Raw genomic sequence first — 25,570 nt, forward strand, 5'->3', positions numbered from 1 at the left:
ACAACTTTTATATATGAATATATGAACTATTGAAATTTTGGTACTTGCAACATTGACATTGCTACTTGAAGCAAATAGCATATGGCACATGCAGCCTTTCATACGTATGGCGGCTCCAGAAAATTAAAACTTTCGCATAATTTAGTCGTCTCCCCCCCCCCCCCGATCCGCCTCTGGTTTAACTACGACGCCATTGAGGCCGGTCGGGACAGTTCCTTATGTCACTATTCGATATTCGCATCCTGAAAATAGTTTAGTCCGAATCCAAGTCTGTGTTCTTAAAATAGAACTGGCTCAATGTCATCTGGAAAATGGCAGTGCGATGGAGCAGCGAGCAAGTCGTTGCGGAGTACAAAGATCTGCAGGTACCATTTCCAAACATGGACTCTTCCATTACAAATAGTATTATTAATGTTATGGTAACTGATGGGTGTTTTAACAGAATAGTTTTGATACAAAAGTTTATAACTTAAAGTACTCTATTTTCGTTACAAATATTTTTTCGAGGACCAGGTTGAACGCAGGCCACTAGCCTTAGCCCTAGGCAAAGAATATTTGTTTTTAAAAACATGACAGCACATTTTAAATTATTGCTAGAGTGATTTAAATTGTGATAATTTTGACACTTGATCAAAAGAAAAGAAACCTACTAACACTACAAAGTAGAGCAAGGTTACTGTTGAAGGTAGCCTGAGTACTCTGACTGTAAGATTGCTAGACGGACATTTGGACATAAACACGCTCTCATTACAGTCAGAGACCAACCTATGTCTTTTTTTGGCAATTCCTGACTACCAAACGGTAGGCAACGAGTCCCGCTCTAATACCACAACAATCCTATGTTTGACGTCAAATACCTTTACATCAATCATTTTCGAGTTAAGTGATACAAAAAAATCCACATATTAATCACTAATACACTTACTACAGAAAGAAACCCGACAGCACCCACATTCAGCTACGCTTCGTGACACTCCGTCGCAACAATTGCAAAGCTCGGCGATCTATTTCGAGACTGAGCGATTCCGCCTTGTGCAGCAGTTACAAAAAAAGACCCAAAAAAATCAGTTTCATTGATTAATACAATGATAGTGTTTGATCCTAAAGTCTGAACCACATTGTTAATAGCTACAATAAATTACTCACCTGGGATGACATACATGTAGCTTATACAATTTTACTACATGTATATCATAGGGCTTCGAACATCTGTAGCCAGACACCTTTAATTTGTTAGAATTTCCGAACATTTTGTCCAGACACAAATTGTGAAAAAACCCATAACAATTGACACAGATTCCACATGCTAGATTATAACTACTTCACCTGCAGGTATATTAAATTCGCTGAGATCTCCTCAGGGTTTAGACTGAAGCCCATAAAATATTAGCAGTTTGGCAAGTTTTTAAAGAAAATCTTTCACCAAATTAAAGTTTCATTTAGCCAAACAACAAAAATGTACATCTATAAACAACAAGACAATTTCCAAATTAACTTTTCAGTGGCGAATTGGTAATGAAATATATTTGCCAAATTCAACTTTTAATTCACATTTGGTGATTTAACAAGTGTTTTTTTATAGCCTGTCTCTTAGGACACGAGGCATGCAATTTTTCACCATCTGCCATTTTGCCATTTTTATGGAATATTCTTCAAGAGGGGTTTAAACCTCCAAAGTTATTGTAATTAATCTGACATCATTATGATTGCTTTATATTTTAATTAATGCATGTCATGTCGTTAGATTATTCCACCCCAATGAAGATTAAATTCCATAAAACAGCAAAATGGCATTTGACAAAAAATTTAATGCTTTTTGTGCAAGGAGATCTCAGCAGAGTGAATATCTACATGCGTAGGCGACATGGTATGTGGAATCGGTCATTGTAATGGGGTTTTTTAAACATTTGTATCTGGACAAAATGAGAGCAAAATCTAATATAGTTACTTAATAGTATTTAAAGATAAATGTAGGAGAGTAATTTATCATAGAACTTTTATAACAAGGAATTTTTTGATGATGTTCAGATGATGAAAGAACCCAATGAGTCAGCTGAGAAGATTCAATCCTACCACCCAAGCATCTGATGCCAGCATTCTACTGACAGAGCTAAATCCCGCTCTTCATGGAAGAATAACAACAATTGATGATTTGTTATAATAATAATAATATACATACATGTAATAATCCTAATAGTTGCTTAAATCTTGAAAATACACCCATGTACTTTAGAAATTGAAGCTTTAAAGGAACAGACATTTTACTCTCTCTTTTTTCCAGGCCAATGCTATGGCTGTGGATTGTTTGGGGCAATATGCTTTGCTAGCTGGGTAAGTATTTTTAGATCAAATTCACAAATACATACCGTAAATGACAGACCATTTTAAAAACATACCTGTGTATAGTTTTTTGTTGGGGGTTTTTGTTCCCAAAAAATAAATTTGGTTATATTTCCCTAATTCTGTAGTTACAGGTGCCTTAATTGTTTTCAGCATAATTTATGTTCCTGAAGTAAAATATGTTGATGTGGAGGAGGGCATTACCCCTCATAGGCACAGCAGAAGCAGTTAAACACTGGAGGGGCTGACTGAGATCGATGGTACAAAGCAAAGTTTCTAGTGGGTTTGGGGCTGTGCTCTCCCGTGAAATTTTGAAAACTAGATATCCTGAAATACAATTTCATGCATTCTAATTTCTACAAGTAAATTTCATCTCTGCCTTCAGGAAGGAAATGTTTTATTTAACGACGCACTCGACACATTTTATTTATGGTTATATGGCGTCAGACATATGGTTTAAGACCACACAGATACTGAGAGAGGAAACCCGCTGTCGCCACTTCATGGGCTACTCTTTTCGATTAGCAGCAAGGGATCTTTTATATGCATCATCCCACAGACAGGATAACATACCACAGCCTTTGATATACCAGTCGTGGTGCACTGGCTGGAGCGAGAAATAGCCCAATGGGGTCATTCTGTGTCAAATCACCCAATAGGTTAAACCCGACCGTCTCAGATTTTTATGAAACGTTTTATGAAACTTGGTATACTTGTTGATTGGGATCCCACAACACCAAAATGGGTGTGGCAGCCAACCTTTGAACCCTCATATCTCAAGAACTACTGGGCCAATCTTCATTAAATTGGTATTGTTGGAAAGGTAATTTGACAAGTATTCCAAATCTGCCATTATTGTTCAGATTGGAGAATGTTAGGGTACACTGACCTTTTGACCTTGAAATTGACCTTGTGGATCAAGTGACCGTGAGATGACCTTTCTTGTAATTTAATCTCCCACATGTTAACTAAAACATAAAAAAGTTTCAGAGGTGTAATATTCTTTGCTTTAGCAGCAATACACATTCAAAAATTGCTTGTCCATGAAATTAACACCTTTTCTGCCATTAACGTCTGATTAGCTATACTGAAGTAAACCTGAATGACCAATTCCTGATGCTAGGAATCACCATCTCTCTTGAACACCGAGTAGTACATTATACACCTACATGCTATGATCATATGATATCAAACTACTTCCTTCATTGCCTTCTCACCAGTTCAGCAGTCACAGAATCATTCGGTCACCCACTTCCCCCATAGTCTTGCAATTCTAGCATCATCCTTTTTACTCAAAGAGTACATCTGTCGAGAAGATGCAATAGAAGGTGTATCAATGACACAGACGATGTCCCCTTCATTAATCCAACAAGTGTCTTCTTCGTTTGGCCAGTGAAATAACTTAGAAGGTCCGTGAGGGTGCATGAAACGAATGAAGAAGTCTCCATGCTCTTCTGAAAAATCATAGATGGTCGGGTTTAAAATATCTGGGTTTTTGGGTGATTTGACACAGAATGACCCAATGGTCCCATTGACGGGGATCGATCCCAAACCAACCGCGCATCAGGCAAACACTTTACGACTGGGCTATGTCCCGCCCCCTCTGCCTTCAGATTTACTACATGTAGCAATATTTTGATTGCCTATTCAGTCCCCTAAAGAGGGAGATAGAGCTTAAAATCACTAACATTGGGGGTTTGGGGTGGGGGCAGGATATTCATATTTACAAAATACACTTAACTGCAACATTTGACAAATTGTTTTCACTAGCCGTCGGGCATGGCAATAGTAGTTATTTACTAGCCCAATATTTAATATCACTAGCCATGGGAGTGGGGCTACCACAATCAAAAAGCCCTGTGCTATTTTGACTGGATCTGATATTTTAAAATTGGATTTATTAAAAATTAAGTTTTATTTTTCATTAACACAGACAATGATTGTTTAATAACTGTTTATTATATAACAACTGTTGTACACATTTTACAGACAGCAACATAAATTTGTAACTAAACTGCCGATTTCACGCCTTGCAGAGTAAGCATGGCATGTGTATTACTTGTGTTCATTTGTCAATCTTCTGTTTACTGTTTATATATATTGTAGGAGGCGAACGCTAGCTCTCGTTGATTTATCACACCCAACAGAAAATGTAATCAAAGTGAACCGACAGAGCAAATGGGATGTAAACTGTATACAGTACAACCCACATGCTTGTCAAGCAGAAACTTATGTCACTGCTGTAAGTATTTTTGCCTTGGTGTTTATTTTTGCTGGGACATATTTTTTTTATTGCATCGGTTGATAAAATATAATATACATGTGTTTAATAAATCGTGCAAGCCTGTTGAGGAACCTGTGTTGTAGCCCTTGAAATGCAGATTACCTTGTAACAGCAGTTTGCCATTGGGCTATTTCCCATTCCAGCCAGTGGTATATCAAAGGCTGTGGCATGTGCTATCATGTCTGTGTGATGGTGCATATAAAAGATCCCTTGCTACTAATGGATAAATGTAGCGGGTTTCCTATCTAAGATTATATGTAAAAATTACCAAATGTTTAACATCCAATAGCTGATTACTAATAAATCAGTGTACTCTAGTGGTGCCTTTAAACAAAAGAAACGAACTTTACTTACAACAAACACTTGTCCTACTTGCATTCTAACCACTTGTCCTACTTAAAAACCACTTGCCCTCTATCCTAACCACTTCCAGGGATTTACCCGGGCATTCTGTGGGTCCAAAGATAGGACCCATCCCAAAAAAGAAAGTGGTACTGAAAATTCACAATTTCTGAACCAAAAATTATGTTTTACCTTAATTTAACAATTGTGTATTGCATTATTCCCTGGACTTGAAACATCCCAGGTATCATTTACTTGTGCAATTTCCCCCAGTCCCATCAGACTGAGACATGGGAGAGTAGAATATCCTCAATAAATCCCTGACTTCATCTCGGCAAGCAAGCATAGATGTAGAGCCCTGATTTAACTTTTAACTTTTAAGACACTTGAAAATCCATGTTTAGAATGTTTTCATGTTTAGAATGTCTCCGTGTTTAGAATGTTTCCATGTTTAGAATGTCTTCACTGTCTTATTTCAGAGTAACCAAAGACTAGATGTCTCATCCTGGGTAAATGGCGGCATCACCAACAAGTGTTCTCTGAAGGCTCACACTCGCACTGTCAGGTTTGTCGCTTTAATATCTCAGTAATTTAATTTCATGCTGTCCTTATATAGGATATAAAATATAGGAACAGTGTGCAGTCGGTGTGGGATCGATCCCTGTCAGTGGGCCCATTGGGCTATTTCACGTTCCAGCCAGTGCACCACAACTGGTGTATCAAAGGTTGTGGTATCTACTACCCTGTCTGTGCATATAAAAGATCCTTGCTGCTAATCAAAAAGAGTAGCCCATGAAGTAGCGACAGCGGGTTTCCTCTCTCAACATATGTGTGGTTCTTAACCATATGTCTGACGCCATATAACCGTAAATAAAATGTGTTGAGTGTGTCGTTAAATAAAACATTTATCTTTTTCTTTCCTTTAGAATATTATCATATACACCTGGTTATTAATTAAGCCCCACCAGAATTGTATTGCAGCAATAAAAGAAGTTGTTCATGCTGACTTGGTTTAAACCTGATATTAAGAGTTTTTACATATTCTATATCCACAGGGTATTTACCAAAATGGTATAAATCTTTACTTTTGAGAAGCATATCAGTGTGATTCCAATTCCATAATTAATTACCATACATTTTTATGCATATTAACAGTGTCTGTTTCATTAACAGTATTTATATTTCATTTTTAATGTTCTGAATTTTGAATCACTTAATGCTGTCTCTTGTTGCAGTGATGTGGACTGGTCACCCTTTGATGTTAATGTTATTGCTTCGTGTTCTGTTGATACCTTCATCTACCTCTGGGATATACGGTAAGTGGAACACATTTGTTAAATACTATGCAATATTCCTGTTGAATTCTCATGAAATAATTTTCACATGTCAAGAACTTTATTGAATGACAAGGGCAAGACGTAACCCAGTGGTAAAGCTCTTGCTTGATGCGTGGTCAATCTAGGATCGATTCCTGTCTGTGGGCCGATTGGGCTATTACTCTCTCCAGCCAGTGCACCATGACTGCATATAAAAGATCCTTTGCTATTAATGAAGATATGTAGTGGGTTTTCTCTCTAAGACTATATGTGAAAATTACTAAATATTTGACATTCCAATAGCTGATGATTAATAAATCAATGTGCTCTAGTGGTGTCGTTAAAGAAAACAAACTTTTAACTTTTATTAAATGACAAAAACAGTATTTCACTAGGGGCATAACTTCATAATATACTTTGTAGGTTAACGGAGAAATTATTCTGTTGCCTATTTATCAGTGATGCCTTGAAATTAAATTAATAAATAAATCTTTATTTGTTCCATGTATCATTTTAGTTGGTTGAATGAAAACATGAGTCAATCTTTTAAGGGAAATTTTTTTTTTAAATGTAATATCTAAACAATGTTCTTTATTCAAATATTTATTTTAAACATGACACTATTAAATATTGAAATCAAATTTGGACCAATAATTCTGATTCTGAGTAATTTTACATTGATGTTTTTTGGTTTATGTTTCAGTGATCCCAAAAAGCCAACATCCTCTTTTCAAGCAGTTGGTAAGTTTTTGAAATTCATACAATTATTTGTTACACAGTAATTGATATTTATAGACACTGGCTTCCTTTTGTGCATGAGATTTTTTTTCTCACTCAACTGAATGTAGTTGCCTCAGATTGTGTAGGTTTTTTGTCTTGCCTTGATGAAGTTAAATATCAAGATCTAGGTATTACTATTTTGGATGTAGCTGCAGGCAGCAATGGCAGTAACTTTTGTGTTTAGCTCTGGAGTTTTGCATTTAGGTCCATTTTTCATGAACTGTAAGTCTTATATCAATGAAACTTGGTTTATAGTTACATCTGTGAATGTACACATTAGACATTTTTAAATTATTCAATAAAATTTTCAGGGGTGGGTTAAATTTATTTTATTTTATTTATTAATTTTTAATTTATTAATTAATTTATTTTAAAATTTATTTATTTATCTATTTTAAGAACTCCATGAAGTTCTTGCTCAATGCCGTTAGTTGAATCATGGTAATTTTGCTGCTATCCTAACAATTTCACCATGTATTTTTAATCAGGGTCTGATATATAGAAATATGTTAGTTTGATGCCTGCAAATAATCACACACACACACACACACACACACACACCATCCTGCTCTATAATTTCTTTCTTTTTTTCTCTAAAAAACCAACATACATGTAGGAAAAGTAGAATGAAAAAGTTTATAAATTTTAATAATTGAAATCAGGAGTTCTATACATGATTTACACTTTGGTTTTAGCTGGTGCCTACCAAGTGAAGTGGAACAAAGTCACAAACAATCTGTTCGCAACCACCCATGAAGGAGACCTCAGGATTTGGGACCCAAGGGTTGGTACCATTATTTAACTTTGCATTCTCATGTTTATGTTTTTAATGCAATTTTCTTTCTGTCTATACATTTTACAGCAATCGGAATGGTTGAATGATGCTTCCATTTTTGTGGTCCCATCTCAGTGAATTGAAAAGAAATTGTTATATTTTGTTTGACTAACTGAAACTTGAATTGTCTACAGATTTTCCAACAAAATTACAGACCTCCATGAAAAAAAAATGAGGGAAGTGATTAATTCCTTCCCTAACTTACATTATGGGGAACTATTTGAGATATTATCATATTGATACTATATAAATTCACATGCTAAGGAGAGCTAAGAATTACTCTCCCTGCACTAGTCTCGGGGGGGGGGGGGGGGGGGGGGATGGTGGTGCAAGAGTGATGAACGGCAAGGGCTGAAATTAGCCGTATCCTTGACCGAGAATTAACTAGGACTATCCACAATGCAGTTAAACCTATAGTCCATCCCATCATTCTATAAAAATTATTTTTGTAAATAATTTTAGTTTGGTTTGACGTAAGAAAAAAAGTAAAAATGTTTTGGAAATAACAAAAAAACACTATTTTTGTATGCAGTCTACAAAACAGTCAGCTCAGAAGTAAATAACTTGGAGTAAATTCCATAGTATGAAAAAAGGCGTTCTCTGTACAGGGCTCGCGCTGTCGGTAGCCAAATTAGCCATTGGCTAATTTTTACAAAAAATTACTAATAAAATTTGCAAGTGGCTAAAAGTTTTGCTAAGCCATTTTCTATCTTCTGATGTGAACAAACGGTTACATAATCTATCCGACACCTCAGACATAATAATAATACCAAATATTCAATTAGTGTAATAGCGATCTCGCGACCGGTAACAAGAAACGGTGTCATGCAGAATTCAGCGTAGGCCTTATAATGTTTGCTTATTTTAATAATCACGGTTATTAATGTTAACGGTATGCAATCAACATGTATGACAGCAATGTCTGGAAGATCTGTAACTTGTTATTTTTACTTTGTAAAATCTTTGAACCAAACCTGAAAGTAATAAAAACAGACCGACAGTGCGTGTCGATTTGAATACACATGCTAGTTCAGGGCCGAAAGACATGTAGCTCAAGGGCTGTGTTTAGCCAGACCAAGCGAAAACAAAACGTTCCCTAGATGGTTTGTGCGCTTCACGTTAAACCAAATGGACACGACGAACACCAATCAAATAGTTCACGAACACCCTCCATAAACATCCACTCACCCCCATATCTCTGTAGGTTTGTTAATTTAATGTCATAGGCCTTAGAAGTGAGGGTGGGTGTATAGGGTACTGGCTTCAAACTCTGAAGATAATGCATAACCCCATCCCCACCCAACTCCCGCTGAAAAATCGAAGTAATATATTAACTGCCCCTACCCCCATTTAGGTTTTGTTATTCCTATTTATTCCAGTTTATACACAATTAGCTGAAAAAGATACATTTTCATATTCATATATAAATACTCTATACAGTACTGCGTAAAACAAATTTGGCTAAAGCATTTTCAATATGGCTAATAAAAATTCCATTTGGCTAATATTTTGACTACAGGTATTTTTGATCCAGGGTGAGCCCTGCCTGTAGGATGGACTATAGTTAATTGTCAGTTGATGGTATTGCTAATGTTTACAATTGTGTGGGTCTATCTTAAAGCCCTGTGTGTGTTGTGTTACAGAAGGGGAACCAGCCTCTACAGTATATAACAGCTCACTTGTCGAAGATCCACGGTTTGGACTGGAGTCCTCGCAGTCAGTATCATCTGGTGACTGCTAGCCAGGACTGCTTCGTCAGGGTAAGTACTGCTATCAGTCTGTTGTCTGTGGAAAGGGGGTGGGGTGTAGTTAGTGGTAGAGTATTCGCCTGAGGTACGATGAGTCATGGGCTCAATCATCCTTAGTGGAAAGGTTTTTTTTCTATCAACAAGTTCCATACAACTTGTTTGAAAATATAATCTATTTTACACTTATAGTTCGTAAGTGTTTTTTTCACAGTTGTAGACTTTGTTAGGCAATTTTGGGAAAACATTTGCTGCTGGTGAACTTAATAATCAGAGCTGGTCATTTTAAAAATAATAATAAATGGAAACTGTATTTTGTATTTGTTTAGTTCTGGGATTGCACCAATCCACGACACAGTGAAACCATGCTGAAAACGAATGCGCCAGTGTGGAGAGCTAGATATACGGTGAGTTATGCCCCTTTGTATGAAAAACGGAGATACAGTTTTTCATTGTATTTAAGATGAATCTTACAATTGTGTGCAAATTAGAGTAAAATATTCAAAGAAAATGAATACACAAAACAAAGACTAAGTATTTTTGCTATTTTCGTGTGCATAATTTAAAATAAAAGAAAATTTATGATTAGCGATTTTGGGTGAACGTTTGGTCATTAAGCATGAGCACTAGCATGTATTAAGTATATATCCCAAATATCCCGATTATTAAAACATTTGGCAAGTGATAAATAATACATTTTGAAAAGGATTTATTACAGATTATTAATAATAATAATATAGCAAAACTTATTAATGAATTATTAATGTGCCGGGGGTCATGATGCAAAAAAAACATTATTGTCATAAATAATATATAAAACTGAACAGCTGATACTATCTTCTGATGTATTATAAATAATATATAAAACTGAACAGCTGATACTATCTCCTGATGTATTATAAATTTTAGGTATTTCTTTATCAAATAATTTTATTACCCACCTGGTGAATGTCTGGGTATGTAATACAAATTTTATACACACGTGGTGATGCGTATCAATTGCTAAATGACGTCATTACGGTAAGTGACATCACCATCACTAGTCTAATCTGTGTGTATTCACATATCTCTTTGAGTAATGTTGGAAGAAATTGTAAGATTTTGCATTATTTGATAGTGGGTAATAAATGAAATACCACACTCGTTTTCGTTAGATAACATGTTACAAATTAGGTAAACTTCCATGGTATTTGACCTCACTTTCATTCGGTGAGATACTAACATGGGAAGTTCACTTGTTTCCTGAAAATGATATCTAGTGAAAACAAGTGTAGTATTCTGTATTTATGTTTCAATATGTTACATTGAGTTTATTTTCCAGCCTTTTGGTGATGGACTGGTGACAGTTGTGGTTCCCCAGCTGAAACCCGTGGAGAATCGTCTGTATCTGTGGTACAACGGAAACCTCTCCATGCCCATGCACACATTCCTGGGCCACAAAGATGTTGTGCTCGAATTTCAGTGGAGGAAGATGGCTGACGGTAACTATTAACACAAATTTTACAGTTTATACGCTTTAATTACCCATCTGGCTGCTTTATAATGATTAACAAAAATCCTGTCTGTCACTGTAGTCGTTCAGTTTGAAAGTCTCGGGTGATTGATGAATCACTAGCCTCATAGGCTCCACGTAAATGAGTAGTGGTCTACAGGAAACATGTGGAGTACCGTACATGATGCACACTGACAAACAGACATTTTCAATACTTGTTTGTTTTGTTTAACGACACCACTAGAGCACATTGATTTATTAATAATTGGCTGTTGGATGTCAAACATGGTAATTTTGACACAGTCATTTTTCCGTTAGTAGCAGAGGATCTTTTAAAGCCTTTCATATACTAGTCATGATGCACTGGCTGTAACGAAATAGCCCAATGGGCCCACCGACAAGGATCGATCCTAGATCCACTACGCATAAGCGAGGGCTTTACCACTGAGCTACATCCTGCCCCATTTTGAATATATGCAGCACAAACATAAACTTTAATGTAGATGATCCCAACTTACAGTAACAATAATAATAATGCAAGTATGCAGAAAATACTGCTTCAAACCAGCTTCTATTCGAACAACCAGTAGAAGATGTGTTCATACCATGTTTTAGGTGGACATCAAAAAACGCCTCTGAGATTAAAATTAAAATGTGCTCAAGCTTGAATGTACACCTCAGATGTGAAGGACTGCACGGTGCTTTTAGTTGTTCTATTATATCTCACATCCCAACCAGTGCCCCACGACTGATATATCAAAGGCTATGGTATGTGCTGTCCTGTCTGTGGGAAACTGCATGTAAAAGATCCCTTGCTTATAATGGAGATAATAGCAATTGGTTAACATGTTTCTGGGGTTTTTAAAAAAAAAAAACATTTATTTCCTTTCCTAATAGAAAAATAAAAAATTAACATTAACATTTCATTACTGTATTCTAATTATTGCCCTTTGTTCATTTGTTAACTAGAGCAGATAAATTAAGTATCTGTTGTAATCAATATTCATGAGGGGACTTTAGGTTTCATCTATGATCTGTCTGTTTGCCTACAGTCTGTGTGTGTCTGTCTGTTTGTCCTCAGTCTGTCCCACATACAGTTTTCAAGATTTTTGTTATTTACAACAGGGGTTCAAAAATTTTCAAAAAAATTACTTGCCACAGGGCAAGTGCCAATCAGATATTCACTTGCCCTATATATTTTTCCACTTGCCCATACTTCTTACAGTAACCAATTGTGTTACTCCTATTTAATTTAATACAGTGCTTAATAATGTAATTTAATCTTGAATGTAATTGGTTTGATTGCACAAATATAGAATTTTGCCAGTAGGTTACAACATTTACCCAGGAAGTACTAAATGTATATGTCTGTCCAGTGGTATCAGTGGTATCCACTGTCTTCTCCTTTACCATAGTTTGACATCCAATAGCCGATGTATTTTTCGTGCTGGGGTGTCATTAAACATTCATTCATTCATTCATTCATTCATTCATTCATTCCACTGTCTTCTCTACTTGCTGATATAAACCTTATTTTGTAAATAGTGTCAATTTGTTGATTTAAACTTTGTTATTTGTTTGCTAGTGTCCACTTGTTCATTTAAATATAATTATTGTGTCAGTGACCACTTGTTGTATGGCCGTGGATGTAGTGAGACCCCTTTCCACTTGTGAACCATATTTTATGGCTGGCATTGGTTCAAAATTGTTTATGGATTTTGGCCCATATGTCATTATTGTGAGTATATTATTTAACACACTCTGCCCCAAAACACTTCTCTGGGATGTATTTACCCTGTTCATAGCTGAGAAAAGTCTCTTGCACACAGCCATGGCTGGTCTCAAAGTAAACATGAACTCTGTTATACTGCAATGTGTTATCAAAGTTTTCAACACATTGCTTTCCGTTTTGGTGTGTTAACGCATAGGAAAGAGTTCCGATTGTCCCATCATTTAGGGTTACGGTTAGTTGTCCTTAGATCTATGTAAATAGTCGGACGATCGGAACTCTTTCCAAAGGTTTTACCGAGATTTGTAACAAAATGTTTAAAAAAGTTTTAGGTGTTACATTAATCACTTGTCGTCGGGCATATGCAATTAACATAATTACTTACCCGGCATGAAAATACCACTTGGCATGGGCGTCGGGCAATGGGATTTTTGATTCCCTGTACAATGACTCGAGATATTCGGCTAAAATGATAGCTTTATATTACGTGTATAGCTTTATCATGTACTGTTACAGATCAAGTTAAAACTTTCATGGCAATTTACAAATTGTGTTCACAGAGTTATGGCCCTTGAACTTAGGACCTTTTAAAAAAAATAATCATAATAATAATTTCACAATGCCTCAAAATATTACTTTAAAATTTTGTGTATAGCTTTATAATATACTGTTATAGATCAAGTTTGACTTCATGGCAATTTACTAATTTTTCACATGAGTTACGGCCCTTGAAGCCAGGAAATAAGAAAACATCTTGGGCCCTGTAGAGAACATGTATTACTTTTATTAGCAGTACTCTCAGAATGCGTGTTATTAAGTGCATCGTTATCCAGGTAACATTTATTTAAATTTCACATTTTACAATGTTCTGATGATGAGCATATTATTTGTTTGTAGGATTCCGAGACAGGTTGCTTGTTACGTGGTCACGTGATCAAAGTCTCCGTATCTGGAAGATTGATCCAAATCTACAAGAGGTATGTCGGTTATTCTTAAACTTGCTCTGCATAGGTAGAAATTGCGAAATATGTGACCACATACGCGAATAAGAGTACACCTAAAGGAAATGTGATTTTTTTTGGGGGGGTGGGGTATTTTATAGCCATTGGTCATAAGAATATGATGTCTACATACTTCAGCTAAAAGATATATATGACAACTAGAATCTTGAATGTAATAACAAAAAGGGTTGTCTCCATTTTGTTAAAAGATTCAGATTGCAAAGAGGTTAATGATAGTAATTCAGGCAGTTAAAATATAGGAAAATATCATCAGTGCATGCTAGACTAAACACTTTGGAGGCATTTTCACCATTTTCAGGGCAGCTTTGTCCTCTTTAAAGTAAACAAATAATTGAAAATAAAAAATAAATGTAATTAATGTGCTTGCTTTAATAAATGAAGGGCAAAATATATAACGGGCATATTTGATTAATTAATAATACATTTTATGAGTGTTTTACAAAAGAAATTTGATAATTAATTATTGAAAAAGGTTTGTGTAATCTCAGGGCAGCATGGCACTGATTAAGGGAAAATGGCACTCCACTGTTGGTGCTGCACCATGCTAAAACAAACTATGGAAATCACTAATCATTTATCATTAGAATATAATAAATAGATGACATGAACAGTAACATGTTCTTGTTTTGATTTAATATTTCAAATGCTTGTATGTCGATAACATTTCCAACCAACAGGTGCCCAAACATGTTTCCACATGGACATTTGACAAAATATAATTTCAGACACTTTCTGTGCATGACATCATGCCTCATCTGATCTGTTTGTTTAGCACATGCTGTCACATATTTACACAGGCCTTGGTGGGACTAGTAGGCTGGGAAAGCTACTACTTCCCACAAAACAGCACTGGCTACTGTTAGTTTGTTTGAATCCTATGACTGACACAATGATATATGCAAATCTGGGACCTCACCCTGAGAGTACAAATCACAGGCCTTGGTGGGACTAGTAGGCTGGGAAAGCTACTACTTCCCACAAAACATCACTGGCTACTGTTAGTTTGTTTGAATCCTATGACTGACACAATGATATATGCAACATTTGTGACCTCACCCTGAGAGTACAAATCACAGGCCTTGGTGGGACTAGTAGGCTGGGAAAGCTACTACTTCCCACAAAACAGCACTGGCTACTGTTAGTTTGTTTGAATCCTATGACTGACACAATGATATATGCAACATCTGTGACCTCACCCTGAGAGTACAAATCACAGGCCTTGGTGGGACTAGTAGGCTGGGAAAGCTACTACTTCCCACAAAACATCACTGGCTACTGTTAGTTGGTTTGAATCCTATGACTGACACAATGATATATGCAACATCTGTGACCTCACCCTCAGAGTACAAATCATAGGCCTTTTTTCATCACTAACAATAGTGAAGTGAAGTAAAAATTAAGTCAACAGGCTCTGAATTTGCAGAATTATATATTTTCATGAATCTCTGACTTTGGGTCATGTCAGAAGCATATGGTTGTAAGGTGCAATCCCAAAATATCTTAATAAATTATCACATTATTGTTATGATTCCGGCAGAATCCTTTTTTTTCTTTTTTTTAATCCCAAATTTCAATGCCTGATCAGCATTAAAAAAAATCTACTCAACCTGTAGACTAGCATCATTTAAGTTGCACTCCTCCCCAGCAATTTCTCTTTGCCGTAAGTGATGGGGCAAGTCTTAGTTTCCACCCCTGCTGAGATGCAGTGTCCTTCTTTGTAATTGATTTTCCTGCCTATTTTTGACAGCTGTCTAGATCCAAGTAAGGGTATGGGCCAGTCAAGATAATGTAAAACTGTATTTACCAAGAAAGGCGAATGATCAACTCCCACTTCCCTCCACACTCCCCTGGAAAGGTTTTAGGAGACTAGCAAATTGATCACCTTGGAACAAATGTTTTTAATACATTTTATTTGAAACTTCATTGCTTGTTTAACGCCATTTCAGGAGAGTGATGTTCAGCTCACCTTGGTGTTGCCCATGGTGAAGACAGTAAAATGTTGTATAGGTATTTATTATACCCTGTCCTTGTAATGTTTTGTAATATTGAGACGACTCCCCGTACTTAAAGTACATACAACTCGTCAACACACATTAACACATGCTTCCTCTACTTATCACTGTGACATAATTGAACCAGCATAATATTGGATTTTCTGTTTGAGTTTGGGTTTTTTAGTAATAAATACTAGATACAAAAACTCCCCTGTAAAGGAACAAAATGACCATAACAATAACAGCATGTAATCAGTTGAATATGGGGGCGGGACGTAGCCCTGTGGTAAAGTGCTTGCTTGATGCACGGTCGGTCTGAGATCGATCTCCGTCGGTGGGTCTATTGGGCTATTTCTCGTTCCAGCCAGTGCACCACGACTGGTATATCAAAGGCTGTGGTATGTGTTATCCTGTCTGTGGGATGGTGCATATAAAAGATCCCTTGCTACTAATGGAAACATTTATTTAATTGGTATAGCTGCAGTTCTGTTTCAAACACTCTGAGTAGCATCTTATTGAAGTGCATCTAACTTTACATAGTGCATTTAATACTACCATGCCTGCCATTGGTGAGAATTATGACATAATTTGTTGTCATAAGGTTTTGTTTCTTCCGGCAAGTAGAGTGATTTGACCTACATGTAGTATTGATTAGTGTAAACACATACCACAGCACACCCATTTTGTCTAATTAAAATGTCTTTTAATGGTGATGGCTTGTAGTATTTAATTTATATCTACAGTACGTAATATATATGTTGAGTTATATATTATCAGCTTTAGTCACATATCCGGTACGTTACCACTGTTATCTGTGGAATTTGATTTGGTAGTATTCACTTTGTAATATTTAGTTTTTAGATTTTGTTTTATAGATCTGTTGACTTAGTGTTAATTGAATTGCAGTAACTAATGCCTGTTACAAAATGTATACGGTGGGGAGTGGAAGCAAAGATATTTAAACCTTATCTGCACATTACAATCAATAGTCTACCAGTAATCCTCTGCATTGCCATACTACTGTTATCCACAGCTGTCATTAGAGTTTGTAGATTTTCATTTTAATTGATATAATCAATACAGTGCTTACATGAGGTGCTTGTGTCATAGGATAGGAACGACCGGCCTCGGTGGCGTCGTGGCAGGCCATCGGTCTACAGGCTGGTAGGTACTGGGTTCGGATCCCAGTCGAGGCATGGGATTTTTAATCCAGATACCGACTCCAAACCCTGAGTGAGTGCTCTGCAAGGCTCAATGGGTAGGTGTAAACCACTTGCACCGACCAGTGATCCATAACTGGTTCAACAAAGGCCATGGTTTGTGCTATCCTGCCTGTGGGAAGCGCAAATAAAAGATCCCTTGCTGCCTGTCAAAAAAAGAGTAGCCTATGTGGTCGACAGCGGGTTTCCTCTTCAAAACAGTGTCAAAATTACCATATGTTTGATGTCCAATAGCCGATGATAAGATAAAAAATCAATGTGCCCTAGTGGCGTCGTTAAATAAAACAAACTTTACTTCATAGGATAGGAACCACCTCAGTTGACCCATTCTCTGACTAACTTTTTTCCCCTCCCAATTAGTACCCCATGACTAGTATTTCAAAGGCTGTGGTATGGGCAGTCCTGCCTGTTGGAAAGTGATTATAAAAGATTGCTTGCTGGAAGTGAAAAAATATAGTTGGTTTCCTCAAAGATTACATGTACATTCCTATACAATGTTAGAATTACCAAATGTTTCACTTCAATAGCCAATGGTAAATAATTTAGTGTGTTCTAGTGGTGTCGTTAAAAAATATTTTGTTTTAAAGCACTCTTCCACTCTGTGGACGTATTGGGCTACATTTTTGTATTTCTCATTGCATTCAGTGCTCTACTACTGGTGTATCAAAGGCTGTGATATTTACTATGTTATCTCTGGGATTGAGCATATAAAAGATCCCTTGCTGTAAAGTGAAAAGAATAACCCATGATGTGTTGACTGCGGGGTTCCTCTCATTGTCTGTGTGATTCTGAACCTGATGCAAAATTAAGTAGCATGAAATAAAAATGTTATGTGTTGAGTGAATCGTTAAATAAAACATTTCTTTCTTTTTTTAATTAATAAAATCTTGTTTAATTAATCTGTCTGTTGTTGTGAACTATCTGCAATCTTACTGTGCTTTACTACATGTAGTTTCAACTGGCCTTGGTGGTGTCGTGGTTAAGCCATCAGACATAAGGCTAGTAGGTACTGGGTTCGCAGCCCGGTACTGGCTCCCACCCAGAACTAGTTTTGACAACTCAGTGGGTAGATGTAAAACCACTACAACGACTTCACTCTCACCAATCTGATTAAAATTAGCTCTACTGGGTCTACCCTGGTAGATCTAACAGCATTGTGGACTGCCATGTCCAGGTCACATTTCATCTATAAATAACAATTCAAATATCGACCAATTACACTTCGCTGTTTATAGCGTTATTCGGAAGCATACAAATTCTAAAAATATCGGGCGAGACTATTTATGCAATAGGCAAACTTGTTGGTTTATTTCATCATTAAAAAGCAAGGGCAAAACTGCAGTAATAAACTCTGGATTGTATACTAGTATAAACAGATTTTATGGCTTTACCATCACAGTTTTATTTTTTTTCATCTTGAAACGAATTTTATATAAAATGTTATATTGAAATTACTTTCCGACATACTTCGTAATTCACCCGAATCATTTCGTATTCCCTGGGCATAATCCTGAATGTTTTCAAAACACTGGCATGATTTTGCAAGTAAGGTTTTGATTGGTCGAATGAAAGGTCAACTGGACATGAGCTCCATCGGGCTGCTGTTAGATCCACATGTAATAGTGGAGCTAATTTTAATTAGATTGCACTCTCACTAACCACTAACAGCTAACTGACTGTCCTGGACAGTGATGCTCAGAAAGCTGAGGTGTGTGCCCGGGACAGCATGCTTGAACCTTAATTTGATATAAGCACGAAAATAAGTAGTTTCATGTATATAACAGGAAGAGGTGGTACATAGCCCAGTGATAAAGCGCTTGCTTGATGCACAGTCAGTTTGGGATCGATTCCCGTCGGTGGGCCCATTGGGCTATTTCTCATTTCAGCCAGTGCACCACAACTGGTATATCAAAGGCCGTTGTATGTACTATCCTGTTTGTGGGATGGTGCATATAAAAGATTCCTTGCTACTAATGTAAAAATGTAGTGAGTTTCCTCTCTATGATTGTAAAAACTGACTATATGTTTGACATCCAATAGCCAAAGATTAATAAATCAATGTGCTCTAGTGATTAGGGCCTCCACGAGTCCAAAAATATTGCACTCATGTACTCGAGGGTCAAACTCGACCCGGACCCGAGGACCCGACACTTACGCTAGATGATGATGAGATTAAGGAATACAGTAAAATATTGCACTCATGTACTCGAGGGTCAAACTCGACCCGGACCCGAGGACCCGACACTTACACTAGATGATGATGAGATAAAGGAATAAAATAAAATATTGCACTCATGTACTCGAGGGTCAAACTCGACCCGGACCCGAGGACCCGACACTTACGCTAGATGATGATGAGATAAAGGAATAAAGTAAAATATTGCACTCATGTACTCGAGGGTCAAACTCGACCCGGACCCGAGGACCCGACACTTACACTAGATGATGATGAGATTAAGGAATACAGTTAATAACATTATGCATCTTAATTCCAGCGCTGAACATGGAACATGGATGTCAAATCATGCCATTGTATTGCATTTAGAAACCGGTTGGTATGTTGTGACGGACGGATGGTCAGTTTAAAAAGAGAAATTAGCGCATACTCATAATTATTGTGTAATTTATATCATTGGTTATTTACTGCTAAAATTACTGTCCTACACTGTCCATTGTATTATAGCTGATCATTATATTCCTCCTTGCACGGGTACTCAAGTCCTGTGAATGGACACAAGTCTTGATTGACTCGGCCCGTGTCTGAGTACTTGAGTACTCGTGGAGACCCGACTAGTGATGTCATTAAACAAAAAAAAAAGAAGAAAAGTGTAAGAGGAATGTGTACAGATATCACACCCAATAGCCATAAATGAAAATGTGTTGAGTGAGTCATTAAAACATTTCTTTCTGTCTTTTTCTTTCCTCAGTTAATAATTAATCTTGTTTAATTAATCTGTCTGTTATTGTGAACTACCCACAATGTTACCTTGCCCTGCTAGTTTAATATATCACAGGAAGAGTGGTGTGTACACGGGTATACAGATATCAATAAATAAATCAATTCAAGCATGGGTGGTGTAACATAGCATTATGTAAAGGAATTACGACATAGACGACATGTCGAACACTCAATGTAAAGTGCTTTGTCTGTTTGCTTTCACCGTGCAAGATGAGTGGGTGGAAGCAGTAATAAAATTTAAATTTAAACATGCAAAACATATCAGATAAAACTAAATGGGGACTATTTTTTATGGTTGCCTTCAGGGTGAATACTGGGGAGGTTGGGGTGGGTGTGTGTGGGTGGGTGTGTGTGTGTGTGTGTGTGTGTGTGTGTGTGTGTGTGTGTGTGTGTGTGTGTGTAATCAAGTTTAAATACCTATTTTCAGTACATGTACATGTAGGTGTCTGTTATGGTCTAATAACACTGAATGTAAAGTATATAGTTGTCTTGAAAGGTGAGTGGAGGATGTGGAGATTACATTTAGGTTTCTATTATTAAAGCATACGTGTAGGTGTCTGTTATGGTGTAATAACACTGAATGTAAAGTATATAGTTGTCTTGAAAGTTGAGTGGAGGATGTGGAGATTACATTTAGGTTTCTGTTATTAAAACATACATGTAGGTGTCTGTTATGGTGTAATAACACTGAATGTAAAGTATATAGTTGTCTTGAAAGGTGAGTGGAGGATGTGGAGATTACATTTAGGTTTCTATTATTAAAACATACATGTAGGTGTCTGTTATGGTGTAATAACACTGAATGTAAAGTATATAGTTGTCTTGAAAGTTGAGTGGAGGATGTGGAGATTACATTTAGGTTTCTATTATTAAAACATACGTGTAGGTGTCTGTTATGGTGTAATAACACTGAATGTAAAGTATATAGTTGTCTTGAAAGTTGAGTGGAGGATGTGGAGATTACATTTAGGTTTCTATTATTAAAACATACTGTGTCTGGTGGGACCAAAGTGAGTGGCATAAATTAGTAAAAAAATATATGATGTTTTTGGGATTTTTTTTACATGGCTAACAGTGAATTTTTCGTGATAGACATGCAACCTTGGGAAGTATGTGAATATGTTGATTGAATCACATGACTGACAACAGATCTGAAAAAGTCTAGTTGAAATTAATTACTGTAAACCAGAAAAAAAATGCATGCATGCAGGTCATAAAATGTATACGCATGCATTATTTGTCAGGTTAGAGTGTGTTTAAGGCAACATCTTGATTTTCTATAAAGTACAAAATGAACACGTCAAGGACATGCACTAAGTTGTGTATTCATGAAAAAAGAAAGCATTACAATAGTAATCCAGTTTACAGTATTAAAGTTTCTGCATTAAATTAGTGGTACGGTAACCTACACGTATGTTGAATGTAGTAAATTAGTATTAATAAAGATATATATGTTCATTTTTCATTATTGCATCAGTTAAATAATGAATGGGAAACAATTATTATTCTAAATAATCTCTTACTTGAAACATGGTATTTGTTTCTTGTGGCCTAAAATATTTAACAGGCATTCCAATTTTCGTACATTGGTTGGTTAACAAGATACTACATGTACAAATGTATATGCATTGTGCATGTTTGTTAAGGTTTTACATATGAATATGTTCTATTCATTTGCTAGTTAAGGTTTTACATATGAATATGTTCTTTTCATTTTCTAGTTTTTCAAGAGATGAGGTTGGGATATTTTTTGCCCAGGGCCATGTTGATTTATGTAACACTTTTATCCTTGAGAGTACGTTGTCTGAAAGAAATCTTTGTGCATTTTTGTTACGGTTTTGCATATGAACCTATTCTGTTGTTTTGCTTACTGTTAAAATATGAGGTTGGGGTATTTTCCCCCTGGGCCATGTTGATTTACTATTTCAACTGAGAGTTGTCTGAAAGAAACCTGGTTTGCAAGAAATGGGTCTGATTGGGAAGTGTGCAGGGACATGTATTCAGGCATTAAGCCTAGCCTAGCGTAACAACAGGTAGCGGGCAGTTATGGTCTGTCCCGTCATTCTTTAAAACTCTTTTTTCTAAATGATTTCAGGTTTTTTTGTGTGCAATTTTCAAATCAGTGAGCTCAGAAATAAATAACTTGTAGTAAATTCCTTAGTGTGAAAAAAGACGTTCTCTGTGGGACGGACTCTAGGTCCGTTGTTAGCATGCTCATTTGAGGTGGTGGGACCTGTAGGATTTGGGGCTTGAAAAAACAGCCTGTGAAAGCAATAAGCAATCAGTGTTTTTAGATCTAGTAGGTCACATTGCAAGTGAATAAATTATGTACAATTATTGTGTTTTCTATTTAGTTCCTGATTGGATTAATTCCATAATGTTCTACAAGGTATCTCAAGAGGTACTCATTTATCACACACCATTGGTCTAGTTTTTGCACACACAAATCAGCAGGCATATTTTATTTCCTATTTAGAGCATTATATTAAGGATTGTTCATCATCAGTGGAACTATTGGCCAATTTTCCATTCAAACCAGTCCAACATGTATAGTATTTTAAACGCTTTAGTATGTGCTGTCCTGTGAATATAAAATACCACTAGCTGTCTAGCAGGGCTTCTAGATTATGGTAGCCCCACTCCCATGGCTAGTGATATTTAATGTTGGGCTAGGAAATAACTACTATTGCATGCCCAACGGCTAGTAAATATAAAATGGTCAAATTTTGCAGTTAAGTCTATTTTGTAAATATGCATATCCTGCCGGCACCCCAACCCCCAATGTTAGTGTTTTTAAGCTCTATCTCCCTCTTTAGGTGACATATCTGATTATTACTATTACATGTATTTAGTACAATTGTATTAACTTAAAATAAAGTAGGGCTAGTGAATTTTTAATCATGGCTAGTACATTTTTTAAATCACTGATAGTGAATTTTATAAAAATTCTAGAAGCGCTGGTCTAGACTCCCAACAAGTCTACAACAGCTTGCTCTGAATATGCACGTAAAACACTATGACCTAGACTCCATCTGTCCTGGACAGGCGTACACTACAACATCTTATTCTGAATGTACACATTAAACCCTATGACCTGACCTGACCTGACCTGACCTAGACTCCATACTGCTGATACATGTAAATGAGTATCAGGTTTTGGGGGGTTTTGGTTTGTTTGTTCCCAATTACGCATTGGTATTTAAATTATCCAATCTTTTTGGATCTAATGGTACAGCTATTTAGTAGTAATAAATGCCAATTCAACATGCTGAGGTAATGTTAAACATTGCTTTCGAGTTTCAGCTATAATATTCCGTTTAAAACAATCCAGTTCACCCATATTTATAGAGTGCACTGCAAAGTTTTGTCAGTGTTAGCTTAATTTTAATTTAGTTACTGAGGACTTTTTTTTTAAATTCTTTTCGTTTTGCATTAATCTACTCTGTACCTTGTTATAAGTGGGTTGGTGGGTTGGCATTTTACATTTGTTTCATGCTGTCCTCTGTATGGTAGTTGGTGTGGTTTTAAAATAATAAATAATATTAATGGTTTTTATATCCTTCGGCTTGTGGTTTTATTATAGAGTTACATGTACATGCGAATAATACAAATAGACTGTACAGGAAACGTATAAAGTTGGCCTGGTAAGCTGTTTTTTCCCATAAGTATAGAGAATTGCACAAATCTGCATGCATCTGGCCCTTTCCTCGAAATTGTAAATTAATTTTTAAAAATTCACAGTCAGTTTGATGTTATCTACACGTTCATCTGTCTGTATTTGTTGTCTATTTTTGTCTGTCTGTCTTCTCTTCTTGTTTTTTTTTTCTTCTTTTTTTCTTTTTTAGTCTTTATCCTTGTTGGGGGTGGGACATAGCCCAGTGGTACAGCGCTCACTCAATGTGCGGTCAGTGTGGGATCGATCCCCATTGGTCGGCCCATTGGGCTATTTCTCGTTCTAGCCAGTGCACCACAACTGGTATATCAAAGGCTGTGGTATGTACTACGCTGTCTGTGGGATGGTGCATGCAAAAGATCCCTTGCTGCTAATCAAAAAGAGTAGACCATGAAGTGGCGACAGTGAGTTTCCTCTCTCAATATCTGTGTGGTCCTTAACCATATGTCTGATGCCATATAACCATAAATAAAATGTGTTGAGTGAGTCGTTAAATAAAAAAATTCTTTCTGTCTTTATCCTTGTCTGTCTGTCTGTCTCTTTCCCTCCCCTTTCTCTCCCCTCCCTCTCTTTCCATCTCTCTTCTGCCCTCCCTCCCTCTCTCTCTCTCTCTCTCTCTCTCTCTCTCTCTCTCTCTCTCTCTCTCTCTCTCTCTCTCTCTCTCTCTCTCTCTCTCTCCCTCCCTCCCTCCCTCCCTCCCTCCCTCTGGGTTCCACTTTCCTGTTACAAATACTGTTTGTAACACTCGGTCAGGGTGTACTTCAAAAGAACTTTCAGTTTCCAAGAAATGGTTCAATCAAGCAGGAAGTGTATGTACAGTGTGGACTGTTTAAGAGTTTGTGTGGTGTTTTTTGAGACTGTTCACTCTTACTAGACTACTGTTACATGTAGCCGATCTGAATAGTGCACACTGGCTACTGTGTGATGGGTATGTTCAGCTTGGATGACTTAATTCACTGCATTTTGTGTTCATGGATCTCTTCAAATAACGTAGTGTTAGTAGTCTATCTGGCTCCATTCACCAGTGCTTGAGTTTGGTTTGTTTTAATATACAGCTAGTTATCTATAAAACAAAGTGACTGTTGAAACATTTTTAATGCAGATAATTAAGGACTGATCATCCCGGTAAGTATTTTTCACTTCATGCAGGTACATGTGTATATGAAGAGACAAAATGCTGTGCAGATGGTATACATGTACATGTACGCGTGTACATTAGTTTGCAAGGAAAATGGTGCAGAGCGCGTCTTAATTTGGTTCAGTTTGTTGAGATTATATTTCAAGGCTTTTGATTGCAGCAACATAAAGGCAATAAATGGTGTGCCCAAAATTTGTTTGCCCAAAATAATTTCACCCAAATTCAGTACAAGCATGCTAACATCAAAATAACATCACCCAAATTCAGTACAAGCATGCTAACATCAAAATAATTTCACCCAAATTCAGTACAAGCATGCTAACATCAAAATAATTTCACCCAAATTCAGTACAAGCATGCGAACATCAAAATAATTTCACCCAAATTCAGTACAAGCATGCGAACATCAAACTGTTTGAGCTCAAAACCAGCGATGGTACGTTTTAATTAGATTACAATAACTTCTCAATATTCGCAACTCTTCAGCACCTGTTCATTTTCATTTCATTTCTATTTATTTTGGTGCTTACATCCAATTAAGGTTGAAACATGCTGTCCTGGGCACACACCTCAGCTATCTGGGCTGTCTGTCCAGGACAGTGGATTAGTTGTTAGTTGTTAAAACTTGCTCTGTGTGGGAGCAGGTACTTCAGCAGCTGTTAACATTTCTGCTCTAAAAAGACCTAGCTGCACTTAGAACA

At 36.6% G+C, this 25,570-nt stretch overlaps 1 protein-coding gene across 5 annotated transcripts in view; it reads left to right on the forward strand.

The window, feature by feature from the left end:
• The first annotated feature begins 289 nt into the window (after positions 1-289).
• The window catches only part of LOC121388437 (GATOR complex protein WDR59-like), a 126,032-nt gene continuing 100,751 nt past the window's right edge, over positions 290-25,570 (forward strand). For all 5 annotated transcript variants that reach the window (XM_041519752.1, XM_041519754.1, XM_041519756.1 and 2 more), the window contains exons 1-11: positions 290-365; positions 2,282-2,331; positions 4,447-4,582; positions 5,446-5,531; positions 6,202-6,282; positions 6,986-7,023; positions 7,758-7,846; positions 9,541-9,657; positions 9,972-10,049; positions 10,964-11,123; positions 13,761-13,840. In XM_041519752.1, the coding sequence (XP_041375686.1) occupies positions 312-365; positions 2,282-2,331; positions 4,447-4,582; positions 5,446-5,531; positions 6,202-6,282; positions 6,986-7,023; positions 7,758-7,846; positions 9,541-9,657; positions 9,972-10,049; positions 10,964-11,123; positions 13,761-13,840 (969 nt within the window). In that variant the 5' untranslated portion in view covers positions 290-311. The remainder of the gene's footprint in view (positions 366-2,281; positions 2,332-4,446; positions 4,583-5,445; positions 5,532-6,201; positions 6,283-6,985; positions 7,024-7,757; positions 7,847-9,540; positions 9,658-9,971; positions 10,050-10,963; positions 11,124-13,760; positions 13,841-25,570) is intronic.

The sequence above is a fragment of the Gigantopelta aegis genome, chromosome 14 (genome assembly GCF_016097555.1).
Source record: "Gigantopelta aegis isolate Gae_Host chromosome 14, Gae_host_genome, whole genome shotgun sequence".
In the NCBI taxonomy this organism is placed as follows: Eukaryota; Metazoa; Mollusca; class Gastropoda; order Neomphalida; family Peltospiridae; genus Gigantopelta; species Gigantopelta aegis.